Source organism: Bos taurus, chromosome 3, assembly GCF_002263795.3.
Source record: "Bos taurus isolate L1 Dominette 01449 registration number 42190680 breed Hereford chromosome 3, ARS-UCD2.0, whole genome shotgun sequence".
NCBI lineage: Eukaryota > Metazoa > Chordata > Mammalia > Artiodactyla > Bovidae > Bos > Bos taurus.
Window position 1 is genome coordinate 43,929,355 of NC_037330.1, and position 24,260 is coordinate 43,953,614.

The following is a 24,260-nucleotide window of genomic DNA, read 5'->3' on the forward strand; positions in this document are numbered from 1 at the left end:
AATTCTTCGGCACTCAGCTTTCTTTATAGTCCAACTGTCACATCCATACATGACCACTGGAAAAACCATAGCCTTGACTAGATGGACCTTTGTTGGCAAAGTAATGTCTCTGCTTTTGAATGTGCTATCTAGGTTGATCATAACTTTCCTTCCAAGGAGTAAGCATCTTTTAATTTCATGGCTGTAATCACTATCTGCAGTGATTTTGGAGCCCAAAATAATAAAGTCAACCACTGTTTCCCCATCTATTTCCCATGAAGCGATGGGACCAGATGCCATGCTCTTAGTTTGGAAATTTGGAAGACTCAGCAGTGGCCACAGGACTGGAAAAGGTCAGTTTTCATTCCAAAGAAAGACAATGCCAAAGAATGCTCAAACCACCACACAAATGCACTCATCTCACACGCTAGTAAAATAATGCTCAAAATTCTCCAAGCCAGGCTTCAGTAATATGTGAACTGTGAACTTCCAGATGTTCAAGCTGGTTTTAGAAAAGGCAGAGGAACCAGAGATCAATTTGCCAACATCTGCTGGATCATGGAAAAAGCAAGAAAGTTCCAGAAAAACATCTATTTTTGCTTTCTTGACTATGCCAAAGCCTTTGACTGTGTGGATCACAATAAACTGTGAAAAATTCTTCAATAGATGGGAATACCAGACCACCTGACCTGCTTCTTGAGAAACCTACATGCAGGTCAGGAAGCAACAGTTAGAACTGGACATGGAACAACAGACTGGTTCCAAATTGGGAAAGGAGTATGTCAAGGCTATATATTGTCACCCTGCTTATTTAACTTCTATGCAGAGTACATCATGAGAAACGCTGGGCTGGAAGAACCACAAGCTGGAATCAAGATTGCCTGGAGAAATATCAATAACCTCAGATATGCAGATGACACCACCCTTATGGCAGAAAGTGAAGAGGAACTCAAAAGCCTCTTGATGAAAGTGAAAGAGGAGAGTGAAAGAGTTGGGTTAAAGCTCAACATTCAGAAAACTAAGATCATGGCATCTGGTCCCATCACTTCATGGGAAACAGATGGGGAAACAGTAGAAACACTGTCAGACTTTAATTCTTAGGACCTGGCAATTTTATATATTCCCATAACTATAATGGTATTTCCACCTATAATGTTCGTGATTTCCAAATCTATCTTCCACCAGTCATTGCTCCTTTAAGTTCCAGACCCAACTATTCAACTTCCTATTGATCTTTAAATTCAGCTTGTACAAATCCATTCAGTCAGCTCATGAAGTCACCATCTGCTGGTCTTCCAAACTAGAAACGTGGCCATTATCTCTCATTCCTTCTGTTCCCTCACCCTCCACAAAGACTTGATCATTCATATGTCCATCTTTTTTCATATGTAGTTTCTTCAGCTTGAATGCCCTCTTCCTTTCTTAACCCTAAGAAACTCTCATGTTTTAAAAACATGAGTATAACTCTGTGAAGCCTTCCTTAGCTTCCTTAGGCAGTTTGCTATCCTCAAAGTACTTTGTTTATACCCTGTTTTGTCATTTAACATATTGTAACCATTTATACTTTTCTTAATCTTTGCACTATAAACTCATAAATGATAAATCTTATTTATCAGTGCTGTGATGCTCAGTATAGTACCTGGCACAGATCAGATTTTGAATAAATGTTAAGGTAATGAATGCATGAATGAAATGGACAATTTCAGTTCCCTTATGCTGAAGATATTTCCCTTAAAGGAAGATCAGGTTTGGAAATGAAGGTTGCTAAAGAATTCAGTGGGACTTCTCAGGTGGCACAGTGGTAAAGAATCCACCTGCCAATACAGGTGGCAAGAGACATGGGTTCAATTCCTGGGTTGGGAAGATACCCTGGAGAAGGAAATGGCAACTCAAGCCAGTATTCTTGCCTAAGAAATCCCATGGACAGAGGAGCCTAGCAGGCTATAGTTCACTGGGTTGCAAAGAGTCAGACATGACTGAGCACAAACACACACAAAGAATTAAATATTAGCTGGATTACAGTTATGTCCAGGTGCCACATTTGTGTTATTGGGCAAAGTATATAATTTTTCCATTATACTTCTACTCTCTTTAACTTACTTTCCTCATCTATAAAATTATACTAGTAATAGCAGTCCTTGACTTTTTTTTTTGTGGGAGAGTGATAAGGGAAAATGTGATAATCTTTCTAAAATCACCTTTTCTGGCCCAATGTATGAGTTTAATAAATGATTTTACTGAAAGTAGAATATATGTTTTGGCTTAGAATGGAGAAGGAGCCAGGGATTTTCTCATAGATATAAACTACATTGGAAGTAAATTATTATAGTGCAAGACATTTTGTGCATGTTTTCCTTTTTAAACTGTGCTTTGTTGAATAATAGTAAATTATTTACCAAGTACAGAGCAATTCCTCCTCCTATTAAAAAGCCACAGTAGACATCAACTGGGTGATTCTTATACTGAGTTATCCGTGTTAGCCCACAGATGATTCCACAGATGATAAAGGTGAAGACCAAGAGAGGTTTCAGAAGCTTAGAGGAATCCGTTAGTGTGGAATTGAAGTACATCTTTAAAAAATGAAAGGACCAGGGTAAGTATGTTTAAAAGGTCATTTTTTCCATTCCATTATAATCAAACAAAAAGGTAAACTCAAATCTCTGATACACTTGATGTCAATTTTACTATTCCTTTCCCCCTGCTCTGGCTAATTTCTGTACCTGAAAAAAAAGAGATGCCTGACAAAATCCATCAAATAAATAACAGACCACTTATGTGATTACACAAAAGTCTGGAAAAAAATTAAAGCAGTAGAATTAGCCAGATAACTGGTTAGTCTCCATGTTACTTGTCATTTAATTTCAATCCATTTTTTCACATAAAATCTAATAAACTATTATATTAATAAGATATAGTGACAATTCATTGCAGAGCATTTATCAACTTACACTTACTTAGAATTTGCTGTTACATAATGATTGAAACGAAAGTGTATGCTGTGTGTATATACTTAACGCAATTCTTTCAGTTTTACAGTTTTTAACATTCATGTACTTCACAGTACTCTCTCATGAAGTATAATATCACATTAAAAGAGATACAAGGCTAAATGAATACTATGACTATTTCAAAAATTATCTTACTGTTATATTGTTTATACTAAATTCTATTTTTTATGCCATTATACTCTTCTGTTATTACCCAGCTGTAATATAATCTAATTGGTGTTTGGAGACAACACTCATTTCTCTGATTTTCTCTAGGACACAGTTTGATGAAAAAGACCCAGTTACTTACCGAAACGTACACAGCTGCAAAGGCAGCAAGGGTCGCATGTTGAGAAGGGAATGATTTTCTGCCAAAGGAAGAAGTCAAATTATGCCTTCTATTTCTGATACACTGCTAACAATTATCTCAAGAACACTGAGTGGTTAAAATGTTCAACTAAAAAGCTGCAAGGTAATAAGCAATAACTTTAATTTCTGTTTGATTTTCTGCAGAAAGATCTGAGTGATAAAATAAACACTGTTAATCACCATTAGTATTAAAGAAGGGTAGTGATACACTTTCCAGTATAAAGTGTTAGCTTTCTAAGGGATCACTTCTTTACATTATTGGAATGCTGGTTGAAAGCAGAAATGGGGTGGAAAGCATTATAACTGTTTATTGGTGTTATAATTATGTCAGGTTAAAGTAAAAGCCTATAAAACCTAGATTTTAATGCTTTTAAACTTTCTCTATGCTCCTAAATATATGGTTTCATTTACATAAATATTTAAAAGAATAATTACATTCTCACAGTAGTGGGTCTAGAAGTGTTTTTTACAGTTTAGAAAGCATAGGGAAAAAAATCTAATTTTAGCAAAATGTTTCTCTATCCCACTTTAAAATGACTATTATCTCAAGAATCGCAAAGTATATTGTTTAGTTAAATAAGAAGCAAGGTGCGAGAGGTAGAACAGAGGACTGTGAAAGACAGAAGGAGAACAGAGATCTTTTAATGAATAAAAAGTGGGGAAAACTCAGTTTTATTAATGACCTCCTAATTATTTGGTACCCAATAAAATGGATTACTATTCAACACAGACAAGATAATGTAGAAAAATTGAGAAAGAATATAGAATATAAGTCTTAAATGTAAGTTCAAAATTAATTGAATTGAATGGACCATATGTATATAATTATATAATATCAGGTTCTGATTCTTCAAGTGTATTTAAATTATTTTTGACTCTTAAATCAATCTTTGGGAACTGACTGAATGAAAAATAAAATTCTTATATCAGTCTTTTGCTGCCTTCACCCTTCTGTAATTTATTTCTTTTGAACTTCTCTTGCCATCTAAGCTTCTGTCTTTTTTTTTATTGATTGAAAACAGTTTAATGCTTTGGTAATTTCTTAAGCTTTTCAGTTTTTATTTTCTGAAATGCAAGGTCAGGAGCTGTACAGACTTTCTGGGTTTATTCAGAGGAGACACATGCAATCGTAGATGCTATTTCTTTTAAAACTCTACCAAAAGGAAAATTCATATGATTTCTTTTTTAATAAAATATGTAACGGAGCTGGAAATATCATATATAGTCTTCTACTTAAGTCACTACATGACACATACTGATTATAAGCCGTGACTAACTATAAACATCTAAAATAAACCAATTTGTGATAACCTAAACCCATAATTCGGAGAAGGCAATGGCACCCCACTCCAGTACTCTTGCCTGGAAAATCCCATGGACGCAGGAGCCTGGTAGGCTGCAGTCTATGGGGTCGCAAAGAGTCAGACACAACTGAGTGACTTCACTTTCTTTCTTTCTAAACCCATAATTAGTATCGAGGAGATTATAGAACATGACTGGGGTTTGGTGATATGAAGTTGAGTGGAATGAATATGGGGCTGAAATTTGGAGAGAGAGAAGGAGTTGGAAGGAGCCACCAAATGGAAGGAGCCACCAATGGGTTTCTATGGTATCATCCCTAAAGAGATCACTGAATTGAAAAGAAAAATAAAATCCAAGTCATTGTGATTGAAAAGGGCATGCCTATGATGATACCCCCAAGCTATTCATGAACAATAAAAACACCAACATGGAAGTTTTCATAATCTCCATTTCTAACCTGCCGCTGTTGATAACTGTAAGGTCAGATCCTGAGCAAATGTCTTCTACAATGTAGGAATTCTCTTTGCAAGACACATTCAGAGAGGTGTAGTTTGGCTTGCACACAGTCAGAAAGTACGGTGCCTGGTAGCCTGTGGAGAGCTGGATAATGTCTGTGATAAGAGCTGTAGAGCAGAGTCCAAAGATATGAACACCTATAAGGAAAAGGAAAGAACCTGTTACCAAGCTAGCACTTGATGCCAGTGTGGTGCCATCATCAATCTTGCGTATTACACAGTAACATAACAACCTTGACATCTACTATGATCATTTTCTCTGAGTTTATTTCAGGAAGATAGTGAAGAAAATTTCTAAACTTCCAAACAGATGCTGAAGGCAATGAGTATCTCCAAAGTTGTCATTTGAAGGATTTTTGTCTGTTTGGTTATATCAGGCCAATTCTTAATATTATTAACTGTAGGTCACTTGACAGATACCTGGAACATGTTAAGATGACAACTGTGTGATTTGAAAAGGATTCAATACGGGGAATGAAGCAAAATTCAAAATCACTACAAACTGCTTAGCAGAATTGTACTCCCAGGTCTCTCTCCCCAGTAGTTCCTCACCCCAGCCACAGTAGGCAAACCCTACTGGATTGGTTCCCGGTATGACTACGTACAGATGACTAGCATACCAGGAATGCTAATTAAAACAGAGAAGACAGCAAGCCAGCCCTATGGTGAAAAAAATAATCATATAAGTACTGGGCTGTGGGAGGCTTCCTTCATTTTGGAATACAGAAATGGCATTCTTAAATCTCTTGATTAAGTTCTTTCTTTTCTCTTCTGGGACCAGTTTGAAATCATAAACTGACAAACCCTGATGCAGGCTTGTACATTCGAACTTCATTCTTGCTTCAAGTTCCTTGCCTGGTCTTATCCTTGGGAGTCTAGCCTACCTGCTCCCTCTACACCCTGGAATCATTCTGACTTGAGATTCTGATTCACAATTTGCTCATAGAAATGACTGTGACAGGCAGCCAGGTAACCCGACAGTGTTCTCCTTCTGGCCTGGCCCCTTTTGCATTTTCCTTCTCTGCCTGTTGTCACCTAACAACCACTCTCCCAGTTCTTTCTCCACTTATTCACCTCAGATTCGTGACCTTGGACCTTTATTTCTATATTCTAATTCCTAGCAGCATGTAAGATCTTGGGGAGGGGTATGAGTAAGTGAGGAAACCTACCCATCTCTAGGCCCCCAGGGCATGGGCGTGGTTGACTCTGGGACTGGGCTCTCCAGGATAAGATGGAGCATCCTCATAGTCGTGAGGTTTTTCAGAGAGGTTATGTGCCCCTTTGCCACAGCATTATGTTACATTAGGAAAACTTCCTCTGAGATCAGCTAGATGTCCTAAAGTTTTACTTCTTGGTCTTAGTTCATGATCCTGGTAAGGGGATTATTCTTGCCGTACAGTCTTTGTGGAGCAAAAATGTGCCTTTCTTAGTGGGGCAGAGTCTAGGGCATGATTTAGACCAGATTTTTTTTTTTCTCCAGTGGAAGAGATGATGGTACTTAATTTTCTATTAGGTATTAAATGAAGCTACCTCTTTGAACTGAGAGGTTACAGGTGAAAATAACTTTTTGCTGATTTACTAGGAATGAATTAAAACATTCACAGTGGTGTGATGTAATGTGGCTTGACTTTTCAATTCAGTTAAAAAGAAACGTCTGTGACTCAAATAATATTAAGACAGTCACATGCTAATCAGAAGAGATGAAGGTTTAGATGCTCATTTGACTCTGTTACAGGCCTATGGATATTCTGTAGGTCTCATAAAAATAGGAGGTAGAGTTAGATGATATAACCAAGGAAAAATAGCCTTGATGCTGTGCTGCATGGTGACATTTCCATGGACAGTAACTTCTGGATGAAAACACCGCAGGACAATTGAAATGGAATCACTGATGTGGCTAAAGTAATTTCTGAAGGGTTATCCATTTATATTGGTCTGCTGATATTTACTCTCCATTTTAAAAAATGAACCCAGATCCAAGAAACCATTTTAAAGTAAATTCATGATTCTACCAGAGCTAAGACAAAAATAAACTGAAATGCATGGCATACTGGCTCTCAAAACAAGGACCTTAACTATAACACATTGTGGATACAAAACTTAAATTAGGGTGTTTTTAACAGTTTTTTTTTTTTTTCGTATAATGTAAAATTCATCATGTACCTGACACTGTACATCTAAATTACAGCTTTAAAGATAATATCTGTAATTAAATATAACATTTCTATTTGAAAAACATTTTCTTTCTTTGTGGTTTCCCACACCCACCAACAAATCTGACGGCTCTTCTAAGGAACGAGTTGAAGTTGCAGCCTCCAGCATTAATGTTGGGCTCCAGGCCAACCCCATTCCTTCTTTTGGACAGGCAACAGTAGAGGATTCCTTCCCCTACCATAATCTGTGAAGACAAGAGGGTATTCAAAATGGATTCAACGGGTGCAGATGAATTATATAAGTTATCTCTTACATATGTATGCTCAGTTGCTCAGTCATGTCTGACTCCTTTGAGACCCCATGTACTATAGCCGCTAGGCTCCTCTGTCCATGGGATTTTCCAGGCAAGAATACTGGAGTGAGTTGCCACGCCCTCCTGCAGGGGAAGTTATCTCTTAACATGCCATCAATTAAATTAAGTAAAGATGTACCTTTTCTAGGCACTTTAGAGATGGGAGGATTTCTCCTGAGTATTTGCAGAAGCAGTGAAAAGTAATCAGGGCATCGTAACTAGCGTAGTTGGATCTTCTGTTCTCCTACATACTGGTCAAAATTGTGATAGCATCCCGGCATTGCAATGTGGTTGCAGCATCCAGACTTTGGCCCTATGCCCAACAATACCCAGTGTTACTTAGCTGATTAATCACATGGTGACTGATTCTGCTCTGACGCTTAGAATCTTGACATTTTATCCTTAAAACTATGGAAACAAGATGCCCAAGGAGAGAATAAAATAAGTACTAGAGTTAGAATCAGGGATATTTTATTAGCATATTATTTCAATAAAATTTGGAATTGGGCAGAAGGATCACCCATGTAAAGCAGACATGAAAGTAGAAAGGTTCAATCTAAAGCAGAGCTATCTGCTAAAATTTTCTGTGATGATGGACATATTTTCTGCTTTGTCCAATATGGCAGCCACTATTGAGCACTTGAAATTTTTTTGCTACTGCAATCGAGGAGCTGAAGTTTTAATTTCATTTTATTGTACTTAGTTAATTATTTGAAATGTAAATCAATCAGATTTAAAATGAAATAGTCACATGTGGCTAGTAACTATCCTATTGGAGAATGTAGATTATAAGAGAATCTATCTAGGTAAGCAGTAACATTTGGATGAAAATGCTCCAGGACAACTGAAATAGAATTTGATGTGGTTGATTTCTGAAGAGTTATCCATTCATACTGAGTAATGTTGAGTAATAGTGGTTCGGCAATAAAAAATACTCCTGCAATGCAGGAGACTGCCTACAATGTAGGAGACATGGGTTCAATCCCTGGGTAGGGAAGGTCCCCTGGAGAAGGAAATGGCAACCCACTCCAGTTGCCTGGGAAATCCCATGGACAAAGGAGTCTGGTGGGCTATAATCCATGGGGCCCAAGAATCAGACACATCTTAGCAACTATATCAACTACCACTACCAGTGAGTAATACGTCTTAAGAATGAAATATTTAGAAAATGTGTTTTCAGTAAACAGAGGACCATACTTATGATAAGGAACAGCACACTTGCTGTCGGATTCTAAGACACAGGACATCAGTGACAAACTCAATACATTAGGCATCATTTCCGTCAAGAACTTTCCCTTGAAATCCCTTACTATATCCTAAACTGAAGTATGCCCCTTCTGTGTGGCTCCCTTAGTATCTTGTCCTTCCCTCTAGCATAGCTGGATTATTTCTCACTTGACTGTGACCCTCTGCGGGGAAATCATCTTTTTGTTTTACCTTTTATTCTCACTATCTAGCACAGTGCCCCACATTGCAGGGTTTGCTTTTGTTACCTTCACTGTGGGATTCTCATTGGCTAATTACCTTGGGCATTTGGGCTGGCAGTTATTAAGAAAAGTAAGACTTGAAATAATGTGGCTTTTTAAATGCAAAAAATCAAATATTGGGGGTTACTGTGCCTCAGAGATTATTGTGAAATTAGAATCAGTATGGCTAAAAATGTGGAAGTGAGAAACTGGGAACAGGCAGTCCCTTAGGTATAAGTGATCATGTCACTTTAAAGATTATCACCGTGACTGGGAACTGAAATATATTTTCCAAGGAATAGTTCCCAGTTCTCAACACCTACTTAACATTTATTTTATAAAGTACTTAAATTTATGATTTTTAAAACTCATGACTAAATCTATGACCTTATGCTTCAAATGTTCTGTCTGATCTATTTAGTTCCATATGGTGTATGTACAATTATAAGGAACCTTTATGTGTATAAAAACAATTTTCTTAATAAAATTCTACCAATAACCTTACAAGCGTGAAAATCTTGTGGTATACACTGATAAACTCCTTTATGGATAACTATATAAATAATCAGAAGGAATTTTTTTTCAAATCATTGAATACTAAGTTAATTATACTTTTTGAAAAATACCATACTACATTATCACTTCAAGTTAGACATAGAAACACAAAAGATTCTATAATATTCTGCACAGATAGATGTGACATGTTGCACCATGCAAGTAGAATAATATCATAATTATCCCAAATTCATCATTTCAAGAAAATTAACCACTCATTTCTGAAATGTGTCCTGGAATGCATTGAGAGGCTCATTTCATTTTCATTTCTTTAATAATAATTCTGTGAATAATTTTGTTTCTTTTTAATTATACATGTAAATAGTGATTCACATATTATCCCTGAATGCTAAAGTATGCAAGAATTTATTTGTTTAGTGTCATTAGGGAAATGCTTCTTGTCATATAACACAGCAGTCATTATCTCAAGTGACCTTGAAATTTCAAGAGTTTTCATTTATTTGCTTAATAAGCTCAAAACTCATATGTCAGGAGAGTGCTTTCACATCCTGGTTTGATTATGGATGGAGGTTTCTTGTCAGTATTTTGACATCATCCAACTCTCCCACTCCCGAAGGAGCACATTAATTTTCTCTTCACACTACTATTCATTTAACCTTGACCTACATGTCACTGTATGCATTTTCAAAATGATTTAATTTGCTTTAAAGATAGAATTCTCCTCAGGGAAAGGATAGATGTTTCCTGATGTATTTTCAAATATGCCTGCTTGTCTCCCCATTCAGAATGACATGCTGTTGTGATGCAATATGGTTTCAAGGATTAGGTGTTGACAACAGAATTATTTGTTGCTGTTGTCATTTGGAAATAGAAAACAGTATATGACAAGTATCTTCTCACAATATTCTGTTTATGCCGTATACAATCCTGAAAAGAAACAATACCATTTTGTGCATGTCAGATATCATGGACAGGTTTTTGAAAGAGATTCTAAAGTGACTGTTTCAGGGGAGATGCAGAGAGGAAATACATTGCTTATTATTATACGGACACTGCCCTTGGAAAAGCCACTTAAAGGAGAGTATATACTCTCCTAAAGCTAAGGTTACCTCCCAGAAACAATAATAAATTTCAATACAATTCTTCTATAAAACTGGGTATGCTTACTCTTTAATCCCTTTACTTCCAGGGAAGAGAACATACACATGTTTTCTATTCATATAGATTTCGGAAAGATTTATGAAAAGCCTTAATATTCTGTGCTATTTTCCTTGAGAATCTCCAAAGGACTAAACAAAATGCTTGTTTAATTATCACTTAAAAGTAAGTTAAAAGTTAATGTTAAAGATGAAAATTTAAAGACAGTTTCAAAAAATAAGAATATACATTTCACAGACACAAAAGAAGTTTTACAATTTCTTGCGTAACAATACAAAGGCAGGTAATTTTTAAAATATCTTTCACAGCATCAAAAAAAAAATCTGAGGGGCTTCCTTGGTCCAGTGGTTATGAGTCCACCTTGCAATTCAGGGGACACTGGTTTGATCCCTGGTCTGGGAAGATCCCATATGCCATGAAGCAACTAAGCCCATGTCCCACAACTACTGAAGTTCGTGCACTCTAGAGCCTGTGCTCTGCAATAAGAGAAGCCACCACAAGGAGAAGCCCGCATACCACAATGAAGAGTAGCCCCCCGCTTGCTTGCTCCAACTAAAGAAAGCCAGCACACAGCAACAAAGACCAAGCACAGCCAAAAATAACTAAATAAATTAAAAAAAATTTTAAACCTGAGAAGCAAACATCACATGAGTTATATGTAAATGCCTGTATAAAAATATCAGTTGATCTTCCTTTTGTAAAGAATATAAACTTCCTTTTAAAGGATACTACCCATGTGTGGTCTTTTGTTTTGCTTTGCCTTCTCTTCATATGAATGGGTGAAAATAAGAAGCACCTCTGCTTACACCAATGGACTATGAAAGTGATTTTCAAAGGAGAATTCATCCTGCCTCTCTGGCTCCCCCACCATTCCATTTTGGAACAGATTAATACTGCCAAAAAAGAAAAAAAAAGAAAATGGCATCCTTGAACGTAGGGAATTAGAGTCTGTTATTTTCACTTTCAGGAAGAGTAGGGAAAGAAGTTGGAGCAGTAACATATGTAGTAAGTTTAGAGACAGAATCATGGCTCTGGTATAGCAGTCCCCAACCTTCTTGGCACCACAGACTGGTTTTGTGGAAGACACTTTTTCCACAGATGGGGGGAGGGATGGTTCCAAGAGGATTCAAGCACACTACATTTATTGTGCACTTTATTTCCTTTATTGTTACACTGTGGTATATAATGAAATCACTATATACCTCACCATAATGTAGAATACGTGGGGGCCCTGAGCTTGTTTTCCTGCAACTAGGTTTGGGGGTGATGAGAGACAGTAGTAGCCACTACCACCCAGCTTGCCTCACCACCTCAGCTCCACCTCAGATCATCAGGCATTAGATTCTCATAAGAAGCGAGCAACCTAGATCCCTCATATGCACTGTTCACAGTAGGGTCCATACTCCTACGAGAACCTAATGTTATCAATGATCTGCCAGGAGGTGAAGCTCAGGGGGTAATGTGAGTGATGGGGAGTAGCTGTAAATACAGATGAAGCTTCGCTTGGTTCCTAACGGGCCATGGATTGGTACTGGTCCATGGCCCTGGGGTTGGTGACCCCTATTTTACGACTATAGTGACATACAGACACAATAAAAACCAATGTTTTGGGAAAAGGCTTTAAAACAAGGGAAAATGAAATTAGAAATTTAGAGAAGATATATGTTTAGAGAGTAAGATGTAAAAGACAGTTATTTGATGTCCATAAAGTCAAGATTAGTTTTACCATCAAGTTGTTTACTCAAAATCCATGAAGGAAGTGTGGAAGAAAAGAATCACTGACATCTTGGAATATCCTGAATGATAAGGGGAAGATCAGGGACCTAGCAGTGTAAATATTTCCCTAGCTTGCCTCTCCTCCCATAAAGAGGCACGCAACAGCTTATGGATGAGGCCCAGGGGCAACCTGGGAATTCAGGCAGTCTTTGCCGAAGGAGTTGGCACTGGGTTCCCCAGGTCAGCTTGGTAGAGGTAGTCAGAGCAAACTTGTCCTTTCACTTCTCAAGGCTCAAGAAAGAAAGTGTTGACTCAGAATCTCCCAGAAAGCATCCTTAATTGCATTTCGAGAATTTATTACTGGAAATGAGGGAGTCAGAAAAGCAGGAACACAATAATGAGGCGAAGGTCATTGACAGGACCTGTAACAGTGTCAGCAAAGGGATCAGTGTGAAATAAATGATGCTGGCAGGAAAAGCCACAATTAGATGTGTTCTCCTAGCCACTTAGTCTAAGACCCAGGGAGGAAAGACGTCTGGGTATATAAAGAAGAAATTATGTAACTGATGAAATGTCATCATAGTCTCTTCAGTAGAGTCACAAGCATTTGTATTTTACAATTGTACTTCAAATATATTAATTACAATAAATTTTTGCATTATATTCCAATTAGGAGAAATGCTTTCTGGTCTACTAGATTTAAAACATGTATATTTTTTGCTTTTGTCAAATAACTGGATGATAATAGATTTTTTGGTAAGTCATTAGAGAAATGAACAGAAAATACTGTTACTCTGAACAATAGCGAAAGTGAAGTCATTCAGTCATGTCTGATTTTGTGACTCCACAGACTGTAGCCTACCAGTTTCCTTGTCCATGGGATTTTCCTTGTAAGAGTATTGGAGTGGGTTGCCATTTCCTTCTCCAGGGGATCTTCTCAACCCAGGGATCAAACCTGGGTCTCCCGCATTGCAGGCAGACGCTTTACCGTCTGAGCCACCAAAGCAGCCCACTCTGAACAATATTGCATGTTAAATATGCTTTTAGTCAGAGTCTCAGCTACTTCCAAGTACATCATTAACAGTTCCAATCATCCTGGAGTTACTGAAGTTCAGATAACTCATTTCTTAAAACTTACAAAGTGTTTTGAGACCAAAAGGTCTCAAAATTCATCTTTTAAGTATGATGAAGTTCTAGGAAAAATTAAATTTCAGTTTTATCTTCTGATAATATTTCATGTAATTTATAGTGTAAATAGAATGCTGTTGTTTAATGTGAGGAAATTAAAAAAGAAACAAATCCAAGGGTATACAAAAGGTCAATGCAGAGACTTTTCTAAAACTGCCATATAATGAACCAGAAGAGACCAGTTCTTTAGGGGATCCTATAAAAACTCCATTCAAATACAACTTTTTATTTAATGACCACTTCCTCTGACATTCATTAGCATCATAAAAGTAAAGAGTTCCTGCTGTTAGAAATAAATATTATTAACCCTGAAACATGATTCTTGTCCTTTTAGGTAGGTTTTGGGGGCCAAAGAGATGCTATAAAGACTATGTTTGTGTTATTTATTAATACATTTATTGAAAAATATCTAATTCCCAATTTGTATGTTAGCAAACTAAAAATAACTAGATTTCTAATTCAATTTCAATAGGTTACATCATTTCTTTAGGTTAAACATTTTAAAATCCAAATGCTTATTCTGAATCTAAATTATTTTATTTTGTGGTGGACAGGAATGTGAGTTGTACCCTCTTTTCTGTACAGTTGTGCATACTCAGGGCTAAGAATCAATAAAAAGTGCTAATCTGCTAAAATTGATAGCAACATGCACTTTGGAGAACAAAGTCTGTTGGCTATAGAATTATTTGTTTCTTTCCCACAGTTTCTAAGACTTGAGACATGGTATGAATGCATGCTGCTGCTGCTGCTAAGTTGCTTCAGTCGTGCCCAACTCTGTGCGACCCCACAGACAGCAGCCCCCAGGCTCTTCTGTCCATGGGATTCTCTAGGCAATGAATACTGGAGTGGGTTACCATTTCCTTCTCCAATGCATGCATGCATGCTAAGTCGCTTCAGTCGTGTCCAACTCTGTGCAACCCCATGGACAGTAGCCCACCAGGCCCCTTTATCCATGGGATTCTCCAGGCAAGAACACTGGAGTGGGTTGCCATTTCCTTCTCCATGAATGCATGAGAAATACATTAATGAGGAAGTGTATCAGAAACTTATTGTTTGTTTTTAACCCATTTATTACATGAAAGTGAAAATTAGTTGCTCAGTCCTTCCAACTCTGTGCGACCCCATGGACAGCGGCCCACCAGGCCCCTCTGTCTAGGGAATTCTCCAGGCGAGAATACTGGAATGGGTTGCCATTCCCGACTCCAGGGGATCTTCCCAACCCAGGGATCAAACCCAGGTCTCCCGCATTGTAGACAGATTCTTCACCATCTGAGCCACCAGGGACACCTCATTTATTACATAAATGTGGTCATTCTTAGTCTTCTGGGGCTGACAAACACAATTTGGGGGCAATTCTTACCGTAATTGCAGGTCCAGCAAAAGCCAAGCTAAGCAACATGAGGAAAGGAATTGCCTCCTGGGTGGGTTCAATGTATGGCATGCTAAGACTCCGGTCATAGCAGCTGAATCCAGAGTGCACGGGTTTGAAGACATCCGTGAGTTCAAGGAAATACAGGCTAACCACCGATGATGCCAATATAGGCAACTGAGAATGAAGGACAGAGAAGATAAATTTATTTTTCTACACAGGTCATATATAGAATCAGTACATATTGAAATTAGAAACACAAGTGTTTTCCATTTTTTCTTACCACTCCTCTCTGATCTCAGAATTAAAGTCATTCGTACTTACTATTGCTTCTGCCTTCAAAATAAACTCTAATTCATCCACCTCTGTCACCAGCCTTCTCTGAACCCACGGCATGCCTCACCTTTGCTCTTGGATTACTCCTAAATGCTGCTCCACTTTCACACTTACCCTCCCCATCCCATCTATCCAATTTCTACCCAGCATCCTAAATATTCTGAAAATATTTTATTTTAGGTCATATTGCTCCTGATTTTAACTACTCCAGTGGGTCCCATTTTGCTTGAATAAAATTCAAATTTTACACCATTGAATGCATGACCTGGCTCTTGCTGCAGTTTCTTACATCTTTTTATACCATATTTATACTATTCCCCAGCTCCCCACTGTAGAATCTGCCTACAATGCAGGAGACCCTGGTTTGATTCCTGGGTCAGGAAGATCCCCTGGAGAAGGAAATGGCAACCCACTCCAGTATTCTTGCCTTGAGAATCCCATGGACAGAGGAGCCTGGCAGGCTACCGTCCATGGGGTTGCAAGAGTTGGACATGACTTAGTGACTAAACCACCGCTACCAGTCCCCTTGGGCTATACAGGTGGATCTGTGGTAAAGATCTGTGCCTGTCAAGCAGGAGAGGTGGGTTCCATCCCTGGGTCAGGAAGATCCCCTGGAGAAGCAAATGGCAACTCATTCCAGTATTCTTGCCTGGAGAACCCCATGGACAGAGGAAACTGAAGGGCTACAGACTATGGGATAGCACATAGTTGGATACAACTTAGTGACTAAACAGCAGCAGTAGCAACCAGCCCCCTAAGCACTATAAGCCAATGGGTCGCCCCTTTTGATTGAGACATAATTGACATATATCAACATATAACATTATATTAATTTCAGGTATGCAACATAAGGTTTAATATTTTTATATATATTGCAAAATGATCCCAATAAATTTAGTTAACATCCATCACTACACATACTTAACAATTTCTTTTTTATGATTAGTACTTTTAAAATCAACTCTCAGCAACTTTTAAACATACAATACAGTATTATTACCTATAGTCTCTATATGAACATTACAACCCCAGGACTTACTTGTCTTATAACTGAGCATCTGTGACTTTCAACCCCCTTTACCCATCTTGCCCACTGTCATTCCCCACCTCTGGCAACCACCAATCTGTTCTCTATTTCTATGAATTTGATTTTTTATTGCTGTTGTTTCTTTGATTCTACATATAGATGAAATCATATGATATTTATCTTTCTCTGGCTGACTTATTTCACTTGGCATAATGCCTTAAAAATCCATCCATGTTGTCTCAAATGTCAGTATTTCCTTCTTTTTGAAGGCTGAATAATATTCCATAGTATATATGTACCACATTTTCTTTACTTCTTCATCCATCAGTGGACACTTAGGTTGAATCCATGTCTTGATTACTGCAAACTATGCTGCAATGAATACAGTGGGGCATATATCTTCAGTGGGGCATATATCTTTTCCAGTTGGTGTTTTAGTTTTCTTTAGATAAATACCTGGAAGTGGAACCATGGGATCATGTGGCACTCTTATTTTTAATTTTTTAAAGAAAACTACTGTTTTCCACAGTGGATGCACAGGTTTCCATACCCAAACAGAGCACAATGGTTCCCTTTCCACCACATCCATGTCAACACTTGTTATTTCTTGTCTTTTTGAGGATAATCATTCTAATAGGTGTCAGGTGATACCTCATGTGGTCTTGATTTACATTTCCTTCATGATTAGTGATATGAGCATCTTTTCCTATATCTATTGCCCATTGTATATCTTCTTTGGAAAACTGTCTATTCAGATCCTCTGCTCATTTTATAATCAAATTGCTTGGGTTTGCTTGTTTTGGGGGAGGTTTTTTTTTTTTTTTCTGGCTATTAAGGTGGTGGTGTTGTTTAGTCACTAAATCGTCCCTGACTCTTTGCAACCCCATGGACCATAGCCCACCATGTTAGCCTCTGTCCATGGGATTTCCCAGCCTAGAATACTAAAGTGGGTTGCCATTTCCTTCTCCAGGGGATCTTCCCAACCCAAAGATCAAACACACGTATCCTGTATTGCAGGTGGATTCTTTACCACTGAGTCACTGAAGAAGGCCCTATTAAGTAGTATGAGTCCCTTATATGTACTTTGGACATTGGCCCTAATTATAATAGATTTTGTTGTTCAGTCGCTAAATCATTTCTGACCCTTTGCAACCCCAGGGACTGCAGCACACCAGGCCTCCCTGTCCCTCACTATCTCCTGGAGTTTGCTCAAGTTCATGTCCACTGAGTTGGTGATACCATTATAATAGATAAATGATTTATAAATACTTTTTTACATCTGATTGGGCTTCCCTCATAGCTCAGTTGGTTAAGAATCTGACTGCAATGTGGGAGACTTGGGTTCAATCTCTGGGTTGGGAAGATCCCCTGGAGAAAGGAAAGGCTATCCACTCCAGTATTCTGGCCTGGAGAATTCCATGGACTTAGTCCACGGGGTAGCAAAAAGTCGGACACGACTGAGCAACTTTCGCTTTCACTACATCTGATTGGCTGTCTTTTCATTTTTTGATGGTTTCCTTTGCTGTGTAGAAGCTTTTTAGTTTGCTGTAGTCCTATGATCTTCACTCTTACCCTGTAGCAGTCAAATTCATTTCTACCTAGGGTTTTTGCATGTGCCATTTCTTCTTTCTTTTGTGCTCTCCCCCAGCTCTTTGTCTGAATGGCTTTTCCTTATCATTTAATGATGACTTCTGTATCATCATTAAGAAGGTAGTCATTGATCCATCTTTCCCTCTACCCCCATCATCATCTTTTCATTTCTTCATGACGTTTATCATTAACTGAAATTGTCTTGTTGATTTAACACTTCACTTATTTATTTTTCTTCTCCCCTCATCTCCCACTGAAATACATGCTCCATGAAGTAAGTCTGCCAGTGTTATTTATTGCTGAGTCCCCAAGGTATAGAATTATTCCTGGCACATGGTAGGCATGCAATATATCATTTCATAATTTAATAAAACAATAAATGCCTGTTGATAAATGACTAATTGAATAAACAAGCAAATATTAATTCATTACAATAACTAGACTAGAGTTACCAGATTTAGCAAATGAAAATACATCACTCAGTGAAATTAGAATTTCAGATAAGCAATAAATCACTTTTAGAGTGGTACCCATGTAATATTTGGGAAATACCAACGTTAAAAATTGTTTATCTGAAATTCTAATTTTACTGGATGTCCTCCAGTTTGTCTGCTAAACCTAAACTAGGCACAATTTACTTTCTACACTTTGTGTCATAGATTGAATTATTCATTCGTTCAACCTACAATGTGCCAGGTACTATGTGGGTCCTTACTATGATATGGCAAACAAGACATGGGCTTGGTGATTAAGGATCATAAGCTTACTTAGACATCTGTTCTCAGCTAGAGAAAACTACTTCAAATATAATGTCCAATGCTAGGTCTTTCAGAATCTGAAGACACAGATTTCTACAACATTGAAAAAATTATCTATCTTAAGGCTTACTTACTAGTGGAGGATACAATATTTATTTAACAAAGCAGATCAAGTTTTGTTAAAAAAAATATTATTGACCATCCACAATATCTGGTCATCTGGTTTAAAAATAAATAAATTTACAAGACAGTATTATGTCTTCTATTCCCAATATAGTTTTTGTAATGAGGTGAGAATTAAGTTTATTGGAAAAATTAATAATGTATGAAACTAATCTGGCATTGTCTTTCTGTTTTTCAGATGGGTGTTTTTCAATAGAGAGAACAAAAGCCTGTAAAAACACTTACATTTTTCTTATTAAAATCCATGACCATTTGACCACTCTAACTATCTGGTCATTCCTCCTCACCATTTCCCTCTCCTGTAAGAAGTAGTAGCTTCCAGACTCAACCAATAAATCAACACTTTATGGTCTATGTGCACAATTAAGGTTTTTCCATTTAAATTAAGTTAAATATATTCTATCTTTAATTCAACAAATACTTTAAATATCACTCAATATGACAGATAATTTTCTGTTTTTGAAATTTTAATTAATTTTATTAATTTTAATTCATCTAATTAAAAACTTTCAATTATGACATAAGTGCTATTTGGGAGGTATGTATGCTAAACAATTATTTATACTTTTCGGATAGATAAGCTCAGTATCCTCTAGCAAGTAGAAGTGGTTGGATTTCGAATCCACAAATTGTAGCCACAAGGTCTTCTTTCTTAAACATAGCTCTGTGCTTCATTTCCAAAAATGGGAGTAGAGTTTTAGGATCAGTTCAGTTCAGTTCAGTCATTCAGTCCTGTCCAACTCTTTGCGACCCCATGCACACCAGGCCTCTCTGTCCATCACCGACACCTGGAGTTAACTCAATTTACTAAAACTCATGTCCATTGAATCGATGATGCCATCCAACCATCTCACCTTCTGTCGTCCCCTTCTCCTCCCGTTTTTAATCTTTCCCAGCATCAGGGTTTTTTTTTATTATTATCATTTTTTAAATTTTATTTTATTTTTAAACTTTACATAATTGTATTAGTTTTGCCAAATATCAAAATGAATCCGCCACAGGCATACATGTGTTCCCCATCCTGAACCCTCCTCCCTCCTCCCTCCCCACACCATCCCTCTGGGTCGTCCCAGTGCACCAGCCCCAAGCATCCAGTATCGCGCATCGAACCTGGACTGGCAACTCGTTTCTTACATGATATTCTACATGTTTCAATGTCACTCTCCCAAATCTTCCCACCCTCTCCCTCTCCCACAGAGTCCATAAGACTGTTCTATACATCAGTGTCTCTTTTGCTGTCTCATACACAAGGTTATTGTTACCATCTTTCTAAATTCCATATATATGCGTTAGTATACTGTATTTATGTTTTTCCTTCTGGCTTACTTCACTCTGTATAATAGGCTCCAGTTTCATCCACCTCATTAGAACTGATTCAAATGTATTCTTTTTAATGGCTGAGTAATACTCCATTGTGTATATGTACCACAGCTTTAATGAGTCAGTTCTTTGCATCAGGTAGCCAAAGTATTGGAGTTTCAGTTTCAACATCAGTCCTTCCAATGAACACCCAGGACTGATCTCCTTTAGGATGGACTGGCTGGATCTCCTTGCAGTCCAAGGGACTCTCAAGAGTCTTTTCCAACACCACAGTTCAAAAGCATCAATTCTTCAGCACTCAGCTTTCTTTATAGTCCAACTCTCACATCCATACATGACTACTGGAAAAACTATACCTTGACTACATGGACCTTTGTTGACAAAGTAATGTCTCTGCTTTTTAATATGCTGTCTAGGTTGGTCATAACTTTCCTTCCAAGGAGTAAATGTCTTTTAATTTCATGGCTGCAGTCACCATCTGGAATGATTTTGGAGCCCAGAAAAATAAAGTCAGCCACTGTTTCCACTGTTTCTCCATCTATTTGCCAAGAAGTGATGGGACCAATGGCCATGATCTTAGTTTTCTGAATGTTGAGCTTTAAGACAACTTTTTCACTTTCCTCTTTCACTTTCATCAAGAGGCTCTTTAGTTCTTCTTCACTTTCTGCCTTAAGCATGGTGTCATCTGCATATCTGAGGTTATTGATATTTCTCCCGGAAATCTTGATTCTAGCTTATGCTTCCTCCAGCCCTGTGTTTCTTATAATGTACTCTGCATATAAGTTAAATAAGCAGGCTGACAATATACAGCCTTGACACACTCCTTTTCCTATTTGGAACCAGTCTGTTGTTCCATGTCCAGTTCTAACTGTTGCTTCCTGACCTGCATATAGATTTCTCAAGAGGCAGGTCAGGTGGTCTGGTATTCCCATCTTTTGAAGAATTTTCCACAGTTTATTGTGATCCACACAGTCAAAGGCTTTGGCATAGTCAATAAAGCAGAAATAGATGTTTTTTCTGGAACTCTCTTGGTTTTTCAGTGATCCAGCAGATATTGGCAATTTGATCTCTGGTTCCTCTGCCTTTTCTAAAACCAGCTTGAACATCTGGGATTTCATGGTTCACGTATTGCTGATGCCTGGCTTGGAGAATTTTGAGCATTACTGTACTAGCGTGTGAGATGAGCATTTTTTGGCATTGCCTTTCTTTGGGATTGGAAAAAGCAGCATATCTGCTTTTTAATATGCTGTCTCGGTTGGTCATTGCTTTTCTTCCAAGGAGTAAGCGTCTTTTAATTTCATGGCTGCAGTCACCATCTGAAGTGATTTTGGAGCCCCCCAAAATAAAGTCTGCCACTGTTTCCACTGTTTCCCCACCTATTTGCCATAAAGTGATGGGACCAGATGCCATGATCTTCGTTTTCTGAATGTTGAGCTTTAAGCCAACTTTTTCACTCTCCTCTTTCACTTTCATCAAGAGGCTCTTTAGTTCTTCTTTGCTTTCTACCCTAAGGGTGGTATCATCTGCATATCTGAGGTTATTGATACTTCTCCCGGCAATCTTGATTCCAGCTTGTGTTTCAGCTCACCGTTTCTCATGATGTACTCTGCATATAAGTAAAACAAGCAGGGTGACAATATACATCCTTGACATAATCCTTTTCCTATTTGGAACCAGTCAGCTGTTCCATGTCTAGTTCTAACTGTTGCTTCCTGACCTGCATACAGATTTCTCAAGAGGCAGGTTAGGTGGTCTGGTGTTCTGAAATACAATTAGCATCAATGAATGGGGGTACTGTTTAATCTGCAGTTCTGTTTAAATAAGAGTTTATATTTGCAAATCTGTAGTTAACAGTAAGTTTCACTTAGCATAAACATTATCTTAGAAATGTGGTTTCAATAAATTTATAAAAAATTTTCCTCCATTAATTTGAATGTCAAATATTTAACCAGATTTGATGATCCACATTCTTCCCTTGATGCCATTAGTTCATATTTTAGGCCTTCACATATGTTTTAAACAGGAGTCATGTTTGAGATGGTCATTGCTGTTATACATATTAATAATAATACACTCCTCAAATGTCACCTTTCCCACTTGCCTTACTTGGTAATCCTTTTTGAGAGTAATTTCCTCTTTCTTAATTTCCCACTACTTTGTCTTTGGAAATTTCTACACACTGTTCTTTATTACAGTGATCTGGTATAGATTAGTTTTAGCCTTTCTCTGCTTCTCCAATGAAAATATTCTTAAGATGGGGCCTAAGCTTATTCTCTTTAATATTTAAACTAATAATATAATATCATAATGTCTTTCAAATATATATGCATATATATTATAAATAAATATATGTGAAAATAATTTCCTTCATTGTTAATATTATGCAGTTTAGCCTTTTAAGACATTAGCCTCCTTGAAATGGCTAATATTTCCAGTTTTTATAATCTGTATATCTTTCTATCCATATGTTAATATCTTTTATATAGTTCTATTGAAGCATGTTTCAAGACTTTCATCTGTCTTCAAAATAAGAATCATATTTTCATTCCCTTTTGATATTTGTTTCTCTGACTTTTTAAAAAAGGTATCTTTTACTCTTTGCCTTTTATATCAATTTTGGTTTTTAAGAAAGATATTTGAACAAAATACTTATTAAAATATTTGGGGTAAAAGTAATTTTAGACATCATTTTCCTATACTGTATTTTACTACTGGACAGTGTAATGGATTAAATGGCAATGTTTGTTTCTAACATACTTATCTTCAAAGATTATTTTTACCTTTTTAAGTACACAACAATAACTTTCTTTTGAATGTAAGAAATTTAACAGACAGTATGTGCTGACTTTGGCATATAGAATTGATATATATACATAAAATGATATATGTACATAAAATCACACAGACAGCTTTCGGTTGCATTTAAGATGAGATTTAAAAAGACATTTTAAAAGTCTTATACAGTTAAATATTAAGAATTTTATTCTCTAGTTATGTCAGAGCAAAGGAAAAAAGTGTGAACCACACTGTTTTTATGCAGCAATACAGAGAAGGGAAATTATCTGAAGATTGGGAAAATGGTTTTCAAAAGGAAAAGATTGATTTTTATAATTATCCTCTGATACAAGTCTTGTGAGTAAAAATAATAGGGCAATTTTTAGAGAGAAAATTATAATAGTTTAGAGAACAGAGCAAACAAAAGAAATGTGTTTCAAAAGATGATGTTTACTAGATAATATTGATTTTTCTGATGCCAACTTGAAAAAGACAAATACAAGATGTACATCAATGTTAGTGAAACATTTTATGGAATCTATCATGACATTTTATCTAGGTCAAATAGCTTGCTTGTTTTTAGCATCTTGATAATAACAAACTTTTCTCATTCAGGGAGTTCACTTGCTCTCAGCCTACAGACCTATCAATTCCATTCTTTTCCTTTTACACGGACATGGTAAATTTGGAGTCCACTGAGATATTCATAAACTGGTGGGATTATGGTAACAAAAGGTCAGTTACATACATTGTATCCATGGCTCATTTATTTATTCATTCAACAAATATCTATTGAAGCCTACTAGTTCGAGGCATTGTTCTACATCCTGGGAATACAGCTGCAATAAAAGACAAAGTCCTTATTCTGATGAAGATTTCATTCTTTCTGAAGAATGCAGATAAAATTTAAAAATTACAATATTAGCAAGAAAACATATTATAAAGAAGACAAGACAGGGGGCTGTGGTAATTGCCTGTATTGCTATTTTAGATCAAGGAAGACCTACCTAGGTAAGTATCTTTAAAACAGAGACCTGAGTGGGCAAGAATGAACTAACCATATAAAAACCAGGTAAAAGGCATAGTCAAAAGGAAAGCTAAAGTCAGAGAGGTGGATTTGGGACCAGACTTCGCAGAACATTGAAGTTCATGGCAGGCGTTCGTATTTTATTCATTCAAAGTACATTTGGAAATAACTTT

The 24,260-nt window shown here is 37.1% G+C and overlaps 1 protein-coding gene across 2 annotated transcripts in view; it reads right to left on the minus strand.

The window, feature by feature from the left end:
* The window catches only part of PLPPR4 (phospholipid phosphatase related 4), a 55,319-nt gene that overhangs the window by 8,508 nt on the left and 22,551 nt on the right, over window positions 1-24,260 (minus strand). The window contains exons 2-6 of one of the 2 annotated variants that reach the window (XM_003585864.6): window positions 15,063-15,248; window positions 7,421-7,550; window positions 5,095-5,290; window positions 3,277-3,334; window positions 2,376-2,549 (exon numbers count right to left, since the gene is read on the minus strand). In XM_003585864.6, the coding sequence (XP_003585912.3) occupies window positions 2,376-2,549; window positions 3,277-3,334; window positions 5,095-5,290; window positions 7,421-7,550; window positions 15,063-15,248 (744 nt within the window). Of the gene's footprint in view, window positions 1-2,375; window positions 2,550-3,276; window positions 3,335-5,094; window positions 5,291-5,956; window positions 6,195-7,420; window positions 7,551-15,062; window positions 15,249-24,260 lie in introns of those variants that run through there. The other variant, XM_024990059.2, reaches the window with a different exon arrangement.